This window comes from Megalobrama amblycephala, linkage group LG18 (genome assembly GCF_018812025.1).
Source record: "Megalobrama amblycephala isolate DHTTF-2021 linkage group LG18, ASM1881202v1, whole genome shotgun sequence".
Classification (NCBI taxonomy): domain Eukaryota; kingdom Metazoa; phylum Chordata; class Actinopteri; order Cypriniformes; family Xenocyprididae; genus Megalobrama; species Megalobrama amblycephala.
The window spans coordinates 26,775,306-26,793,045 of record NC_063061.1 but is presented as its reverse complement, the minus strand read 5'-3'; the positions used below and the strand labels follow the sequence as shown (position 1 = coordinate 26,793,045).

The window sequence follows — 17,740 nt, the reverse complement described above, 5'->3', positions numbered from 1 at the left end:
TAATTTTGTTATAAAAAAAACTAAACTAATTTAATTGAAAATTTTGTCCATTTTTCCTTTCCGTAACTTTCCATTGCATTCTCACCAAATGCATGCAAAGACAAACATACAGCTCAATGCTGTTCAACCAGTCATTTGTTGGTTGTTTGGTTGGTTTCCCATTGAAAAACAAAACCTGAAGAACACACAGGTTTATACCCTTTAACGTGATTTTGTGCATGTGTAAGCTGTACCAGCGATGCGGTCGGGTATGTAGATAGGGCTTGGGCTGCTGATCCGGCTGGGTCCTGGAACGTTCTGCAGGGCGGGTGTGCTTGGCTTGCTGGCCTCCTGACCCTTCTCCGTCTGGGTGCAGCTGTCTCTGCTGCCAGTCTTTGAGTGTGTGGCAGCTGGCATTGGGGTGGAGGGCAAGACTGGAGATGGAGAGGAGGAGATGGACTCTGTCCTCAAAGAGTCACCTCTGAACTCTGGGCCCAGCAGAACACCTGGAACATGAAGAGGAACAATTTGTTTAATGTAATATTATTAATATTATTACAATTTAAAATGACTGGTTCCTATTTGAATATATTTTAAAATGTAATTTATTCCTGTGATGGTAAAGCTGAATTTCCAGCAGCCATTACTCCAGTCTCCAGTGTTACATTATTAGTAAAAATATGTATTATTGTATTACTTTTTTTTGCAACAGGGGCTTCTCTGAGGGTTAAACAGTCCCACCTGTAATTTCAGATCTGTTTCTCACTTCACACCGGACTCACGTACCCAGACTGCCCTTCCAGCTGCGGTCTTCCCTACGTTCCTCCGTGATGGGGCTGCTTCCACTGATACCCAGAGAGTGTGACAGCAGCCCGGAGCCACTGGAGCTGCCAGTGCCCATAGCGATGGACATAAGGGACTTGGAGGGCCTCATGGCCGGGGTATCTAATTTGCTGGCTGGTTCTTTGCGTGAGCGCTGATGCAGCACCTTTATCATGGCGTCCTTCTCTATGATCTGAGCGTGCAGGTTCTTGATCCTGCTTTCCATGTCCAGACAGCGCCGATTGGCCATGAGAATCTCCTCTTCTTCTTTCTGGATACGTGCCTCCACCGAAGTGTCGTAGCTGCTGCTGGGGGAGTGGCTGATGGCAGAGGATGTGTCTCTGGATAGGAGTTAGAAGTTAACACACAAAAACCAATGAGAAAATAACTAGTTAAATTTTACAGAAAATCTGTTTGTTTACTTATTTATTTATTTTATTTAAATTTAGTTTCATTAATCATGCATAGAGAGTTTTACTTTTGTTTGTATCTAATAGTAATTAGAACTTTTAGTTTCATTTTATATAGTTTCAGTATTAGTAATAATTCATATCTTCACTTTGAATGAAGGCGTCTGGTAAATGAACACACATTCTATTGTTTCCCATTTGTACTGTAGTGCTCTTTATAGTTCCAGTTTAGTGTTATTGTTTTGCAAACTCATAATTTTGTCCATTTTAGTTAAAATATCTTTTCACTGTTAGTTTTCCGGACAATCCCCTAAAGAAATCTTAAATAACTTACTATATTCCTACAGGGTTGGCTTAGTGTATAGCAGTAAACTTGAGTACCTTTGTGTGGCCACAGATGCAGCAGCGTCCAGCGCAAACTGCCTCATGACACTCTCCTCCAGGTATTTCTGCTCCCATTTGGTCATGTCAGCCTCCAGGGCCAAAATCCTCTCCTCTTTTTCTCTCAGGTGTTCCATTAGAGCTGCTGTGCTGAACTCAGGACCAACTGTATTCTGAGAACCACCATGCCTCTGTGAGAGCAAGAGAAGGAGAGGAAGAACCATTAAGTTTTCTTTAAATTCAAATTCAAAATCTTTATTGTCTAGCCCCACAGGGATAGAAAATTGTCTTCAGACAAAGGCTCAACAAAACAGAACACACAACATTAATTTAAAAAGTAAACTTTTTAAACAACAACTCATCTTAAAATCCTATTTAAAATATCACTGATATAAAATATCGCTGTTGGAACGAAGGTCTTCTTATACTTAGACTTTTTAATCAAAGGTACTTTGTACCGTCTACCTGATGGAAGTACTGGAAATGAACTGTAAAGGGGATGAGAAGTATCTGCCAAAATAGCAGAAGTTTTTCTTTTTACTGCAACAATGTAGAGATCACAGAGATGCTTGTTTCTCACCAATAATTTTACCAGCCATGTTTATAATACTTAAAAGTTTGTTCTTGCATTTAACAGAGAGAGAATTAAACCAGAAAACAGTGTTAAAAGTGAGCACAGACTCAATGAGTGATTTCTACACAACTATCAAAATGTCTTTTTCAATATTAAAACTCCTCAATTTCTTCAGTAAGCCTAGACGTTGGTAAGCCTTCTTAAAAAGACTGTCTGAATGCTTTCCAAAAGTAAACTGGGAGTCAATCTCTGTACCCAGATATTTAAAAGATCCCACCTGTTCAACTACCTCACCGTTAAGTAGCAAGGGCTTAAAAAGTGTGTGTGCATTACTAGCCCCACAACACATTTCTTTAGTTTTGTTAATATTAAGCTGCAAAGAACTCTCCTCTGTCCAGGCTGTGAGAACATTAACAAAATTAAAATAACTGTCCAGTGACTGGGTATCATTCACACATCCCACCAGTGCCATGTTATCTGCATATTATAAGATAAGATTTTATAAGCATCAAATTGGGGATAAAACACATCCCTGTGGGAGACCATTTTTTAAAACCACATTTTCAGACTTTCTACCATTCACCAGCACATGTTGTGGGCGGTCCCGTAAGAAACTGTTAATCCATAAAATCAGGGTTTGATGCACCTCTGATTCCTCCAGATGCCTTAAAAGTGTGTTTATATTCACAGCGCTAAAAGCAGAAGAAAAGTCCATGAATAAAATCCTAACGTATGAATTTGCAGAGTCCAAATGCTTTACATCCCTGTCCAACAGAGTAAGAGTGGCATACTTAACACCACGCCCAGTTCTATAAGCAAATTTCAGAGGATCAAGTTTACCGGACATTATTTGAGAGAGTTGCTGACAAACCACTCTCTCCATGCATTTACAGAGCACAGATGTTAAAGCCACTGGCCTTTGGTTAAAAACGGCCCCTGAGTCATTAGCCTGGCAACATGCTAACCTCAAACTTTATCAGAATCAATATGTACAAGAGTCGAGTTTACCACACCAGTAGCTTAGCAACATTCTAATACACAATCAGTTGTGTTGTGTAATTTCCCCCCCAAATCAATTAAGTGCAAACCCTGCCCATGTAGCTAATTCTAAGGATTTCATTGGTCATGTCAATTACAGTGCTGATTGACTAAACAATGCTGAAACAAATACTAAACCCCTAACTAGTGGTGGACAGTAACAAAGTCTTTTTTACTTCTTTACTGTAAGTGCATATTTCAAGTATCTGTACTTTACTGGAGTATTTTTATTTTGAGAAACTTTTAATTCACTACATTCCAAAGCATTATATTGTACTTTTTACTCCACTACATTTCATAAAAACATATCATTACTCATTATTTTGAACTGAAGGAATCGTCACACACTCCGAGATGCAATGGCAGTGTCTGATTTGTGAACAAACTGATTCTTTTCAATGAACCTGTTAAACCAGTTCGCAAATCACACCGAATGATTCATTTGTGATCCGACTGATCCGACTGCAGTCAACAACTCACTGATTCAATGATCCGTTCAGAGCGAGTCTGTAGTTAACTGAATTCTGACTCAAAATGAGCCAAGAACCGTGAGATCCTTGGAGCTTGAGTGCGCATGCCACTGATGCAGTAATTTATATTATATATATATATATATATATATATATATATATATATATAGTATAACGAGTATATAGAGTTTATGGAAATGATTGGCTTTGGGCATTCACAAAATTACAAGGTCAGCTTGATTAAGACTGAATTTGGAACACAGATCATTAAGGCCCAATCCCAATTCTACCCCTTACCCCTTCCCCTTTCCCCTTCCCCTTTGTTTCGCACGTTCACGTGAAGGGGTAGGGGTGTCCCAATTCTCATTTGGTTGGAGGGGAAGGGGTAGGGGGAAGGGCCAGGTAGCCCTTCAAACTAAGATTTTTCGGGACCACACTTCAGACGAAGGGGTATGATAAATTTCCAACATGGCCGACCGAGCGAGCAGAGAGACCCATAAATGTAAGTATTTTCTTACGGTAAACAGTATTTTAGTAATAAATAATCACTTGTTTTATGTTGCCTTTAATCTTGTGTTCATGTATACGGTTATGTTCTCTGAAAAAAGATTTGTTAAAATCGCTATGAAAAAAGTTCGCTAATGTTTTTTACTTTATGATAGTTCCACAACATATTTTTTTATATTTTATTGAAACCCGCGTTGATTTGACAACATAAATTCAAATCCGGTGGCAGCTAACTTGTCTCTTTGCCGCATGCCTGATTAATGTATTGTTTTGTTGTGGTTACGTCCATAAATATGTGTACGTTACATGATATAAACAAAAAGTGCATTCAGTATGCGTGCTTATTCATCATATGTTTTTGTGCAGAAAACGAGCAGCGTTTTTTGAAATCGAAATACACAGCAAAACAACTTTGGGAGTGAGTCATCTGTTAAACGTTTATGTTGCTTGTGCCTGATTACTGTGAGATATGTGCACTAATAGTAAAAATAGCTGTCGCCCAAGCAACAGAGATCACTACAGCTATCGATGGCATCTTAGAAATGTGTGATAAACATCGGCGCATCTATGACGTAGGAGCTAGCGACGACTTATGATGACGTGTAATGGTCTAGTAGTGGTGTCCCATTTCTTAGGGGAATATTTTCAGTCCTACCCCTTGACACTCTGTTTCAAGGGGCAAGGGGAAGGGGGAAGGGGAAGGGGTATAAAATAGAATTGGGATTGGGCCTAAAACTAGCGAAAAGATCATCAATATAAAGATAACCAAACTGAGCAATGCCCTTATCTTGCCATTGTTTAAATGCAGAGTCTAGTTTGGCAGGGAGGAATGCATGATTATTACATATTGGGCTCTGAGACAGAAGTGCTTGTTTTAACTGCAAGTGCTGGCTTAACTGAGTCCATATTTTAAGAGTAGAATGAACAATCGGAATCACTGTATATTGTGATATTTTAATAGGCTAGATGTTACTAGGGCTTGTAAAGAGGTTCCTGTGCAAGATTTAGATTCTGTTTCTCACCAATCAGTAGTACCTGATGAGGGTATCCAACAGACTATTTTTTAACTTGAGCCACCCAATAATAATATAACAAATTAGGGAGTGCTAAACCTCCATCACTCCTGTTTTTCTGGAGAAACTCTTTTCGAATCCTAGGGTTTTTCCCATCCCATATAAAAAATAAATGTGTTTAATCTGTTGAAAAAGGCTTTGGATAAGATAAGATGGGAAGGCATTGAAATAAAATATAAGAATCTTGGAAGAACTGTCATTTTAAACAGTTCAACCTGCCAACCAGTGTAAGATAAAGAATCCTCCACTTTTGAAGATCAGATTGTAGTTTAAATTAAAAATTATTTTCATATATTCCTTTATAGGTATGTGCAATATTGATACCCAGATATTTAAACCCAGATCTTAGCAAGCGAAAGGGGAACTCAGAGTCAGGCATTTGCCTGGCAATTGTGTTAACAGGCATGCATTCACTTTCAGAAATATTCAATTTATAGCCAGAGAAAGTCCCAAAAGAAGAGGTAGATTTTAATATCAGAGATAGTGGTTCAATTGCGATTGTAAACAAAACGGGGCTTAATGGGCACCCCTGCTGAGTATCCCTTGATAAAGATACATTTTTGGATCGCCATTTATTAGTAACCACTGAAGCAACTGGAAAAGTATACAGAAAACGGATCCACTCTATAAATCTGGGGCTTAATCCGAACCTATCCATAGAAAAAAAAAAAAGATAGTCCCATTTAACCCAATCAAATGCCTATTCAGCATTTAATGATACTACAATTTCAGGGGTGTTCTAGGATGGGGGGGGTGAAGAACATGGAGACTAATCGGATAGCAAGTAATTTTGCTAAAATATTGATGTCTGCATTTAGCAAAAAAATTGGTCAATATGAGCTACATTGTGTTGGATCTTTCTCAGGCTTCAATAACAGTGTTATCAGTGCTTTGGTATAGGACTTGGTATCGGAAAGCCATCGGGCCCCGGGGCATTGCCACTTTGCAAAGCTGCTATGGTCGCAGATATTTATTGCAGCTGAAGGGGATGATCCAAGTCATTTTTATGTTCCAATGAAATAGTGGGGACATTTATTTGATCAAAAAACTTGACCAATTTAGACTGATACTTAGGGGTTTCTGATTTATAAAGGCTAGAATAAAAGTTGATAAAAATGTTATTAATTGTAAGGGGATCAATAGTTAAATCCCCAGCATCATCTACATATGTTGTGCTGATGACCTGGATTTAAGTTCATGGGCTAAGAGTCGACCACTGTGTTCATAGAAAAAAACCTTTGTGACCGAAGAATAAGCTGTTCTGCTTGACTTGATGAAATTAAATTATATTGGGTCTGAAGATCATTCCTTTCTTTATAAGATGTAGAAGTAGAGTGCCGACTGTCAAATTTGTCTCAATTAGCTGTTGTCTTTTCCTTTCCCTCTCTGTTAATAAAAGCAGTATATGAAATAATGTCCCCCTGAGCACTACTTTCAGTGTCTCCAAAAAGGAACAGGGGGATGCTCCGTTGAGTTAAATTTTTAAAAATTGTCAACTGAAGAAGATACATGTTGGCAAAATGATTCATCTGACAACAGAGATGAGTTTAATCACCATATGCAGTTTGTGAAATTAGAAGGAAAGGAGAACCCTAGTAGTAAGGGAGCATAAGAAAAAACCTTATTATGAAGTTTGTAGAAACGCCAGAGGGTCTACACAACCAGTCTGGTTCAAAAAGGCTGAGATTTCACTTGGCATTTTAGAAAGGACCTGTGGTTTCGGGTTGGAGCGGTCCAAATTTGGGCCCATTGCACAGTTTAGATCACCATCTAAAATCATGTAATGTGAATTAAAGCTGGGTAAAGCTGACCATCTCTGGGTTTGTGTGCCAATGCCCGGTGTGCTCTCTCCAGTTCTGGTAGTTTCTCGAACACCTGATCCCTCATGACGTCTTTTAGCAGATCCGAAGTAAACTTGATCTTGTCTGTTCTGATTTCACTGTCCTTGGGAACATTTATTATCTGAAGATTTGCCCTGTGTGAACGATTTTTCAGGTCGTCCAAACAGTCTAACAGCGCTTCATTGGTTGCTTTTAAAGCAGTAATGTCTGCCTCCGGTCAGACTTCAAGGGCCTCAAAGTTTTTCCCAACCGTTGTTTCCAACAACGACGCTTTCCAAATGCATCCACAGTTTCTTTAAATGATTCCATGGAAAGCTGAATTAGTGCTAGGGAAGACAGATAACGCACTCATGTCATCTTTGAGATATTCACATCTTTCCAGCTCTGTTGTCAGCACACTCTGAAAGAATTCCTTGTTAGCCTTCGAAGCAGCTGCTCTCATTTTAGCTAACTTACTGCTTATTGAAGTTTTCTTTGGATCTTGATCAGTTTTCATTTTAGAGTTAGGCATTTTGGCGCCACACCTCTATTACAGCCCCCTAATGCGCGTCTGACCTGTTACAGATGATAATTACTGATCTTTAATTTGAAGTTGTTGGGATGCTCACACACACACGTCCTCTGCTGCCTACATTACTCAGTGTACTTTTGTACTTTTACACAAGTAAAATTGGAAAGGAATACTTAAAACTTTTACTAGAGTAGTATTTTGTTAGGGTATCTGTACTTTTACTCAAGTACTTGATTTGTGTACTTTGTCCACCACTGCCCCTAACCCTAACCCAATGCTTAACATTGACATTAGCTTAGCAAATGCTAATCAATCATGAGCCGAGTCTCCTGTGAGGGATAAGCTGTAAGGAGTTGTACAGCATTACAATTCATCACTTACGAGGATCAATCTTGGTTAAAATGGCAGCTGCCTATGTAGGCTGTATACAGTGAGATTGGCCCACTGTGTTTTGCAACAAAGCCTAAGCATGTCTTTATGAAGCAATCTCATAATTTTAATGACCAAATGTATGGCATTTTTAAAATGTTACTCTTGCGGACACAATTTTTTCATTTGGCTCTTGTAAAAGACTAAGGGTACGGTCACATTTACTGTTGTTCAGCAAATTTACACATGCAAAATGTAGTCATTTCAGTAAGAATCCCAGTGTTCAGGGATTTTGCATGAAGGTGAAAGATTTCCCAATGCTTAGGCCTATCGTGATTATTAAATAACCATCTGATCGCGGTTATTTGATCTAACCGTGGTTGTTTCAGACAACTACGATTATTGCGGCACAAGGGGGAGTCATAGACCAAAAGAAATAGACAAGTGTCTAGACAAACCACTAGGCCAGTGTTATATATTTTGTTCACTTGAGTACTGACAATATCCTAAATGTTTCCAACTATTTGTACATCGTGAGGTAATTACAATTTTAACCAAGGCTCTGGGACATGTGAGGAGTCGCCTGTCAATTGCGTCATACCTGCGTTACCCTCGGTTTCTGGTTTTATTTTGTAGAAACCATGGAAACACCAAAGACGCTTTAATATATTACACGTTTTAATAGACAAGGGAACAACTGTTTAGATATATTTATAGACAGAAAACTAATTGTTGTTATATAGCTCAACACGTTTAGTCTTATTGTTTAAAACTAATGTTCTTGATTTTTTGCGAGTACCATGCTTTACCATGCCTCAGAGAAAAACACTATTTTGTAGCTAACATAGCATAAGTAGCTAACATAACATAATCAGATGCAGCTTTATTTTTAGTAACAGTAATACAGCATTTTCTCCATCATACAATACGTTTTAAAATTAATTGCATGCCATTCATCAACACAAGCCATCCAGCATTTAATATGATATTCTAAAATTGATCTAGCTTACTGCAGTGTGCAACAAATGTCTCACAGCAGCCGCCGAGCGAACGCACAGAGTAATGTTATAACATCATTTTCAATACACTCAAAATTGATCTAGGTCAAGGTCAAGGTACCATTTATTGTCTCCCTTAGGAGAAAATATCTAATATGATAAACAGTGCTGTGTTACCTCATACTGTGGTACCTCATACTGGCACCTGGCATAATAAAAATTCCGTTGCTCGTGAGGCGTGTGTTGCGCAATCGCTCCAGCGGCCTCGTTCAGCTCCCACAACACTTGGTCCTGCTCTACTTCATACTACAGTAATGTTAATAATCACATCCATGAACATGATTTCTTCCCGAGTCCTATCCCTGTTCTTTTGCACCGTCCGTTGAGGTGAAGATTACATGTCCCAAGATTCCGCGCTCAAACTTGGCGTCATCAAGCTACGCCTTTGTTTTGAATAGGCCTCTAGCGGACAGAAAATTTTACATAGTGCACCTTTAATGGACACAGTTTTAGGTAATAGTGGCCAACAGCTGATTTGCAGAAGTATTTTAGTAAGACAATAATAACGTGAGTTAGCCAGTTAGCTGGAGACATAGGCTACACAATATAAAAAGCATTTTGAACACTTGGTAGAAAATATATATATCAATAATTAATCGTACAGGTTGTGATTCTGAGGAGCACGTTGGTCCAAATACAGAGCATTCTGTGCCCTCTTTAATGGATAAGGGTTTGGTAAATCCCATTTAGACTTCAAAGAGATTTAAAAAGCCATCATCAAGAGGTTATACTGCTGTTGTATTGCTGTGGTAATTTTAACCACTGACTCTTCACATCCTCATCCTTTGGAAGTGTTTACAAAAAGAATTTGCTTTTGAAGAGCAGAAAACAGCATCTTCTCGACATGTACACAATACGAACAGGCAGCTTTAATGTTTGAGGGCGGGTCAAGTTGTTCGCGGGCGGACAACATGGAACATAGGCAGCATTAGGCAAATGTGTTACTTTGTGACGTGTGGCCATCACAGAAGTGAGATTCGAATTACTGACAACTCATTTAAGTGGTTCAAGAGTCGACTCTTTGACAGACAATACCTTTATTTATCTTGCACTTTCGGCTTCACAACTTTGCAGATCGTTTACATTCAAAAACAGCTACATTACACATTGCATGAAAGGTAATATTAGAAAGCATAATAGGGGCACTTTAAGCACATCATTCTGCACCTGGGATTCGCATAAGCAATTTGTGCCGCTCTCTTTTGAAGCGTTTCATACAATCATGATTTTGCCCACTGAAAGTTTTTAATCTTGTTCTGTCGTATCATAGCCCCATTAAAAAGCTGCACAGTACATTTAAAATAAGCATCTTTTAATTTTATATTATTTGTGTAATATACACTGTGTTCCAAATTATTATGCAAATACAATTTCAATTAAACAAACATTTGATTTTTATTTTTTCAATTAAAAGTTTCAATTGTGCTGTTTCTCCTGCCAGTTTACATCACTGACATCAATCTCAGAAAGGTTTGGTAATTATTTTGCCAGGTGAGCCAAATTAAAGTGAAACTACTTAAGGAGGTTGGTCCACATTATTAAGCAAGTGACAGGTTTAATGCAATGTGGGGAAAAAGAAAGATCTTTCTGCAGATGAAAAGCATGAAATAGTGCAGTATCGTAGTGTGAAAAGATTTGTGTGCGATTCAGAACGCAGACAGGTTCATTCAGATAAAGGCGTATTAGGGAAAGTTTCTGTAAGGGAAATTCATCGTATTAAGAGAGCAGCTGTGAAAAATCCACTCATGAGTAGCAACCAGGTATTTGAAGCTGCTGGTGCCTCAGGAGTCCCAAGAACTTCTCGATGCAGGATCCTCCAGAGGATTGCTTGTGTGCGTAACCCTGTATTTCGGCCACCCTTAACCAATGCCCACAACTGGCATATCTGACCAAAACTGGGTTCTAATTGGTTCATTGTATTCTAAACTTAATTGGCAATGAATTGTTGAAGCTATTACGGTGTGCTGACCCAAAAATCTTTTACAAACCTGGGCCAAGTTTAAACTAGTAACCAGGCATCGCAGCTAGCAAAGGAACACGGCATTTTAAATTATTTTGCAAAAAGATGCCATTACTGGTAATTTTGTTCAATAAAATCCAGATTACAATATAATTGTCGAGGAATGACAAATCCTAATGACTGCCAATTATATAGACTTTTTAGGAAAAAAATAACAAAAACAGCAATGCATAATAGTTTGGAACACAGTGTATGTATGTATGTATGCATGCATGTATGTGTGTGTGTATATACACACACACACACACACACACACACACACACACACACACACACACACACACACACACACACACACAGTCAAACCAATATTTATTCAGACACCTTGAACATTTCATTCATAAATACAGTTTATTTACTATAGCTTAAATAATTGGTAATAAAATATGACAAGATCTCAGAGTTAAACTGTGTCAGAAAAAATAAATCTTAATTATGTCGGATAACACTTAAGCAAAACATGGTTAGGTCAAAGTGTCTGAATAATTTTTGGGTATAATATATCACAGTTTTTTTTTTTTTTTTGCTATACTCACTTACATAAATGAACTATAGTGTCCTGCACCCACTAGTAAAAATATATCAATGTCTGAATAATTTTTGGTTTGACTGTGTATATTATATATATATATATATATATATATATATATATATATGCTAATTCTTTACATTCACATGTATGAATATATAAGAATACAAATAGTGATTTTATAAAATTACTCTGCCCCAAAGATTTTTTTCCAAGAATTACTTTTTGCTGCTGAATTACACTCAATTTTTTGAGTGTTTTTCGAATTACACTCGATTTTTTGTCATATCTTATGATTATATATTTTGTTTATTAAAACAATTTTTTTATTGTTGTTTTCCCTATAATGAAGTAGTGTGTATATAGTGGATTCTGAATTGTGTTTAACAAATAAAAAAAGTGACCGTTAGTTCATACTCTGTATAATCACCTTTTCTGGGATTGGCCAGTTTGTTGTTTGTTCTATTGTTTCAGTTATTTACTGAATTTAATAAATTTCTTTAATATTTAAAGGTGTTAACTAATCTTATAACCAGAATTTATTTTTCAGACAATTAATCAACAGCCAAATTTCATAATCGTGACAGGCCTACCCACGCTGATATCGCAACAGGTTCAAGTTGGTCACGAGGAATCGCCGTGTTGACTAATAGCAATGAATGAACAGCACAGAGGAAGGATGTCCACTTTCTGGGCCACTAATGAAGAATACAGCTGTCTACTACTCCTCCTCTTCTCTCAGCACAAAAACACATTCACATAGGAGGCTGAGTTGCAACCTTTCGTCCAGATTAGGGGTCAGTAAAAATTCGATAGGCAGAAAGAGGGTGCATAAGGAAACAGATCATTGCCGTAGAGAAAGGTTCAAAGAGGAAATATATATATTTCACAAAACTATATATCTGATTATTTATATTTTTGGCTGGAAATAAGGTTGTTATGATAACGAAAAGTTTTGTTCCAGAATGTGGTTAAATAGAGGAAAGCTTGTGCATCACTTACCTGTTGCATTCGCAGTGATTCCAGCTCTCTCTCCAGTCGAGTACGTAGCCGATGCTCGAGCTGTTCTCTCTTCTCACATGCGGCCTGAAGCTGTGCTAAAGCTTGCTGCATCCGCTCCACCTTCTCCACATATACCTGCTTTTTCTTTAGCTATACAAACAGAGAATGCAGGTCAGATGCTGCTGCTCACGCCGCACACAGAAGCCCACCCATCCACCTTACAATACCTCCTTGTATCCTTCAACCTCTCTCTCTCTCTTCTACATCTTTCAAATACACCAGTGATCATAACTGCAGCCAAAATGAATGCCCTAATTTAGCTCTGGGGGGAGGGGGGGCATCATACCACAGAAGAGTGAGAGAGAGAGTGCAAAAGTATTTGGCTCCTGTTTGGAAGGGGTGGGTGGAGAGGGCAAGAATTCAGCCATCTTCAAGTCCTTTCATGCCAGACAACTCAAGAGGCTTTGTTCGGGGAACAAGCAGGCGTTTGTGACAGGGAAGAACAAAAGTGGAACGGCCCGGTGCATTTTGGTACGCAAGGGTGCGCCCCTGTTCAACGATGGCCAAAAGGTTATCTGGGAGAACGCCAGAAGAGCTCAACCACAGACTCCAACTGTTTACAAATGCTCAAGAGCGGAGTTCAGAACCATCAACGCTACTTCGGTTTAAAGTTTTTTTTTCTTGGTTTCTCTCCCTATTGAAGCTTTTTTTTGGCCTCAGTAGATGTGTGGTTTCAAAGAAAGTTGCAGCCAATGGTTCACTCAAGCTTGAAGATCTTAACTGCAGCAATGAGAAGTTGACGGGAAGGACTTCAAAGAACTTGAGAAGTTTGAGCTTAAACACTGTGGTAGAGTACCACACTTGTGTTTGAGGGTAAGTGGGTGATGACTCAATGAAATGTCCATTTAATGCTGGCTTCGATAAAGTTCACCCACTGTTTACTAACAACAGACACTCATAAGCAGAAAATATTGACAGATGTTTGTTTTCCTAAAACGCAATCTGTTCTGCTGTATTGTTCAATGGTCAGTTCATTTTAAAGTAATCTGTGTAGTATCTGGAATAGATCAAGCCCTCTCTAAAATCTCTCCAGTGAAAGATGTGCCAAACAGGCAAAGTACCTCACCTAGACAAAATAAATAGATAAATAAATGAAAACAGAACTCATTTGAGATTTCTTTAGTTTTGAGAGAGTGATGTACTATAGCCAGGTTTCCATCCAAGGATTTTTAGCGCTTTAAAATGTTTAGCGATATAGATCTGATGGAAATGCCATTTCGATAAAATTTCTCAAGAAATTATGTGAGAATAAGCCTCAGTTAAGCTAATGCAGACCACTTAAAAAAAGGGAAAATACACAAATAAAATGTTTTAGTAGACAGCTCCATCTGTCTCTGGGAAAAAAAAATAAAATTTGAGCGATTTGATGTTTTTGATGGGTTTGATGTTGTTGAACTCTGAAACCAGAACGAATAACTCTTATTGCTTTAAATGATCTTTAGCTTTAAATGCGTTCTCGGCGTTGTCAAACCGGCACTGCATGTTCAAGGCGTTGAAGACTGTTGCAATAAGCAGAAACTGAATATTTCACTGTAAGTGTTTTTATAGACCCTAAAATGTTTGCATACCAGACAAATGAACTGCTCTGTGTCCAAACCTGTGCTCCGTCAAATAAAGGCAAAAAAGTCCTGTCAGACAAGCTGTACCATCGCCATCGTCTTCTTTTATTTTCTATTTGATAACATTATAATGAAAACCAACAGTGAAAATGCGCAGTACTGGAGAATTTCAATTGTCTCATTACTCTGTACATTTTACAAATGGGATGCAAAAGACACGAAAAATTATGTAGGCCTATGGAAACGACTCAATAGCAGATTTTTTAGCTATATAACAAAACTTATGCGACAATGCATTTTTTTTTAGGGATGACGTCATTACGCACACCATTTTATCGGTAAAAGGCCAACTGGATGGAAACATCCTGGCGATAGCAAATTTCGCAAATTTTTTTCCCCACATATTTGCTTTATCGATAACAAAACTGCAAAAAATGGATGGAAACTTGGCTAATGTTATCACAAGAGGGCATACATATGCGTTTAATTAAAGAAAATGTAAATTAATTTTGTTGAATTGTAGGTGAGAATACGAACATCTGAGGAGTGGGAACCTAAATGTCTGATTTGTTGTCGCAGTGTCCCAATTTTAAATTTATAATGTTTTTAAAAATGGCTATTAAAAATTTGCATACATCGTAAATTTGAAAACACAGCTTTATAGAGTGAAATCATATACAAAGAATTCCTAAAATTACTATTTAAACCTTGACTATAACCTTGATTTTCAATGAGCTTTACCTCCTCCTCCAGCTTGACCACTTTGGCTTGGGCGTTGTTTAAGGCCTGGTCACGGATCTCAATGTGCCTGCGCTGATCCTCATTGGTGGAGCGAAGTGAATTCAACTCGATCTCCAGCTTTTCCTTCTCTCTCTGATTCTCTTTGTCTGATAAATGAGTAAAATGGACATTCTGAACTTTCTTTCCTAAAATATCTCAACTGACATTTGCTTACAAATCTATAATAAATGCAAGTGCATCACATTGGCTTCAATGAAGTTTTAGATTTCTTCTAGATGAAGAGGTCCACTTACTCTGAGCCAGAAGCTGTGAGATGGTTTTGCGATTATCCTCTGTGCCCTCACAATCTTTTGCTGCAAGCTGCTTGTTGGCTGTTTCCATTCGCTCTGTTGAAAGAAAGAGACAATACCATCATACTTTCCCCCAATTTTATGATTCAAAAATATGACAATCCTTGATAAAGTTTGTTCATGTGCAAGAGATTAAATCAGTGTTAGAAAATAGGATACCAAAACAAGACCATCTGTGTCAAACAGATCAAATGTATCCATGTGAAAGTTTATATGGTATCTCATTACCAAATGTGGTTATTATTTCTTTGTGAAGAAAATCACAAAGAAACATTTCCAAAATACAAATACCAAAATAAAAATATCGAATATTTACTTCATACATTCAGTAAATGCAGCAAAACAGCTGTGATTATTTCAACATATGCTTTGTGCACTATTCTCCATCCTACCAAAACACCCTAGAATATGTAGCTCATATTCCATGCCTCTTCTCACAAATTATATACCACTGGGACTGGTTGCTCAGCAAATTGGAAAACAAAAATCTAACAAACATTTTATATTTTATTTTACAATTCCCAAAGAGCGGTCTTGACATAATTCACAATGTGCTAAGTCAAGTCAAAAACTGGCCCAGATAAAAGGGCCATTATATAAGTGGGGGTTGCTATTTTTTTTTTTAAATGGCAAACCATTCATCAAGGAAGCAGGCCGAACGTTAAAACAATATTTCCCCGTGTTAAGTCAACCAGACTGTGAGATGAGCATTCCAGAATTAAATGCCTCTCCCACACTGTGCCTCAGTGCTTCTCAATAAAATTAAGATTGTTATCTAGATCTAAAATATAGATAAGAACACTAGATACAGCATAAGATTTTTAGTGGTTGCCATGAAGTTGGCAAAAAGTTTTAGCACCTCAGCTCATTTGTGTCCCTAGCACAAACATATTAGGACAGGATTTGCACTGAAGTTTAATAGTTATAATTGGGAGTTTGTTGAAATCCCTGACCCTAAAAATAAAAGTAATATTGATCGATGCCTTTGCAAACAACATTATTAATTGTAAGAAATCTACTTTAAAAAAATCTAAGTTGAACAATAGTAGTAGTAGTATATCAGGCTACAGAAAATATGAGAATGACGGGGTAAAAGAACGAACGGCAAGAGAGAGAAGAAAAAGTTGCTGTAAAACTCTTGGAGCTCCCTGTGGACTTAAAGTCTGGGCATACTGCCATAAATCTGGGGTTCTCTGTTTTCTGCTGGACTAAAGAACACGGTGAGGCATGATCGTAGAGGTGGCCACACTCAGGCAGAGTGGGCCTGCTGACAGCAGCAGAAAAATGAGAGCGAGAGACTGTTGCTTTGGACTCAAAAAAAAAAAATAAAAAAATAAAAATAAAATAAAATACTACACAGAGCCACAAGATGAGACACAAAAGAAAGCAAACTGAATGAAACTTCAAATGCTTTGAACTTGGAGAAAAATAACAAGCCTTTTTTGAATGGGAAGGACAGAATGTTGGAGCCAGGTGGGACCACCACAACGTTCTCATTTACTGACCCCATAGTGTTTCTCCATCTGATGTTCATACACATAATGTTAACAAGATTTTGAAGCTCTACTTTGCTCTACTGCAACTGGTTATATCTTACTGTGATCCAGTAATCCATTTCACCCTGTCAACCATAAACAGATCTACTCTTGCTGATTTTTAAGAATATAACAGAAAACTAAAACAAACTACATTGTTAGTGCAAAATGGTACAATATATAATAAAAATGACACAAATATGCTTTGAAGTTACTGCTTATTCATAAGATATGGTATAGTGGCAAGTTACAATTCATGGACCCTCTTTTCATTTTCTAATACTCTCTTAAATCCTGCTTTTTCATTCAATTATCCTACTTTGTTCTCACCTCTTAGGTCCCTGTTGAAGTCGTGTACCCTGCGCACCTCCATCTCCAGCTTATTTCTCATAGTCTTCTCAAGAGCTTCCCTCTTTGTGGATGATTTGGCCAGATTTTCGTAGGCTTCGGACACCATCTGGATCTCAGTCTCCAGCTGCAAAGTAAAGAGACATCTTACACAAAGAAAATAAAGTATGGATTTTTGAAATTCAAAAGGATACAGTATGGAAAGCAGCCTTAGATTTTTTTGCATTAAATAAAACCTATTGTCCATTCCAAAGAACACCAACAAATCTCTTCTACCCCTTCTGTGCCAAATGGTGCTGCTCTCAGAGCTGATACTTGGTGATCTGAGAGCCTATCACAGGGTTACGCAATCCTGTTCCTGGATGCACACAAACACTACACACTTTCGCACTCTTCCTGATTAAACACACCTCATTCAACTCATCAGCTTGTAAGTACAGACTCAAAACCAGAAATAGATGGCAAGATAAGAGACATCCAAAATGTGCACTGTTGGCAGTGGTGTAAAGTATTTGAGTAAATGTAATTAGTTACTGTACTTAAGTATCCTTTTGGCTACTTTG

General features: G+C 37.9%; 1 protein-coding gene across 9 annotated transcripts in view; it reads right to left on the bottom strand.

The window, feature by feature from the left end:
* amot (angiomotin) overlaps positions 1–17,740 on the bottom strand; it is a 68,031-nt gene that overhangs the window by 2,853 nt on the left and 47,438 nt on the right. For all 9 annotated transcript variants that reach the window (XM_048165558.1, XM_048165559.1, XM_048165560.1 and 6 more), the window contains 7 exons: positions 17,160–17,304; positions 15,238–15,330; positions 14,945–15,090; positions 12,585–12,734; positions 1,593–1,783; positions 766–1,142; positions 234–485 (listed from right to left, as the gene is read on the bottom strand). In XM_048165558.1, the coding sequence (XP_048021515.1) occupies positions 234–485; positions 766–1,142; positions 1,593–1,783; positions 12,585–12,734; positions 14,945–15,090; positions 15,238–15,330; positions 17,160–17,304 (1,354 nt within the window). The remainder of the gene's footprint in view (positions 1–233; positions 486–765; positions 1,143–1,592; positions 1,784–12,584; positions 12,735–14,944; positions 15,091–15,237; positions 15,331–17,159; positions 17,305–17,740) is intronic.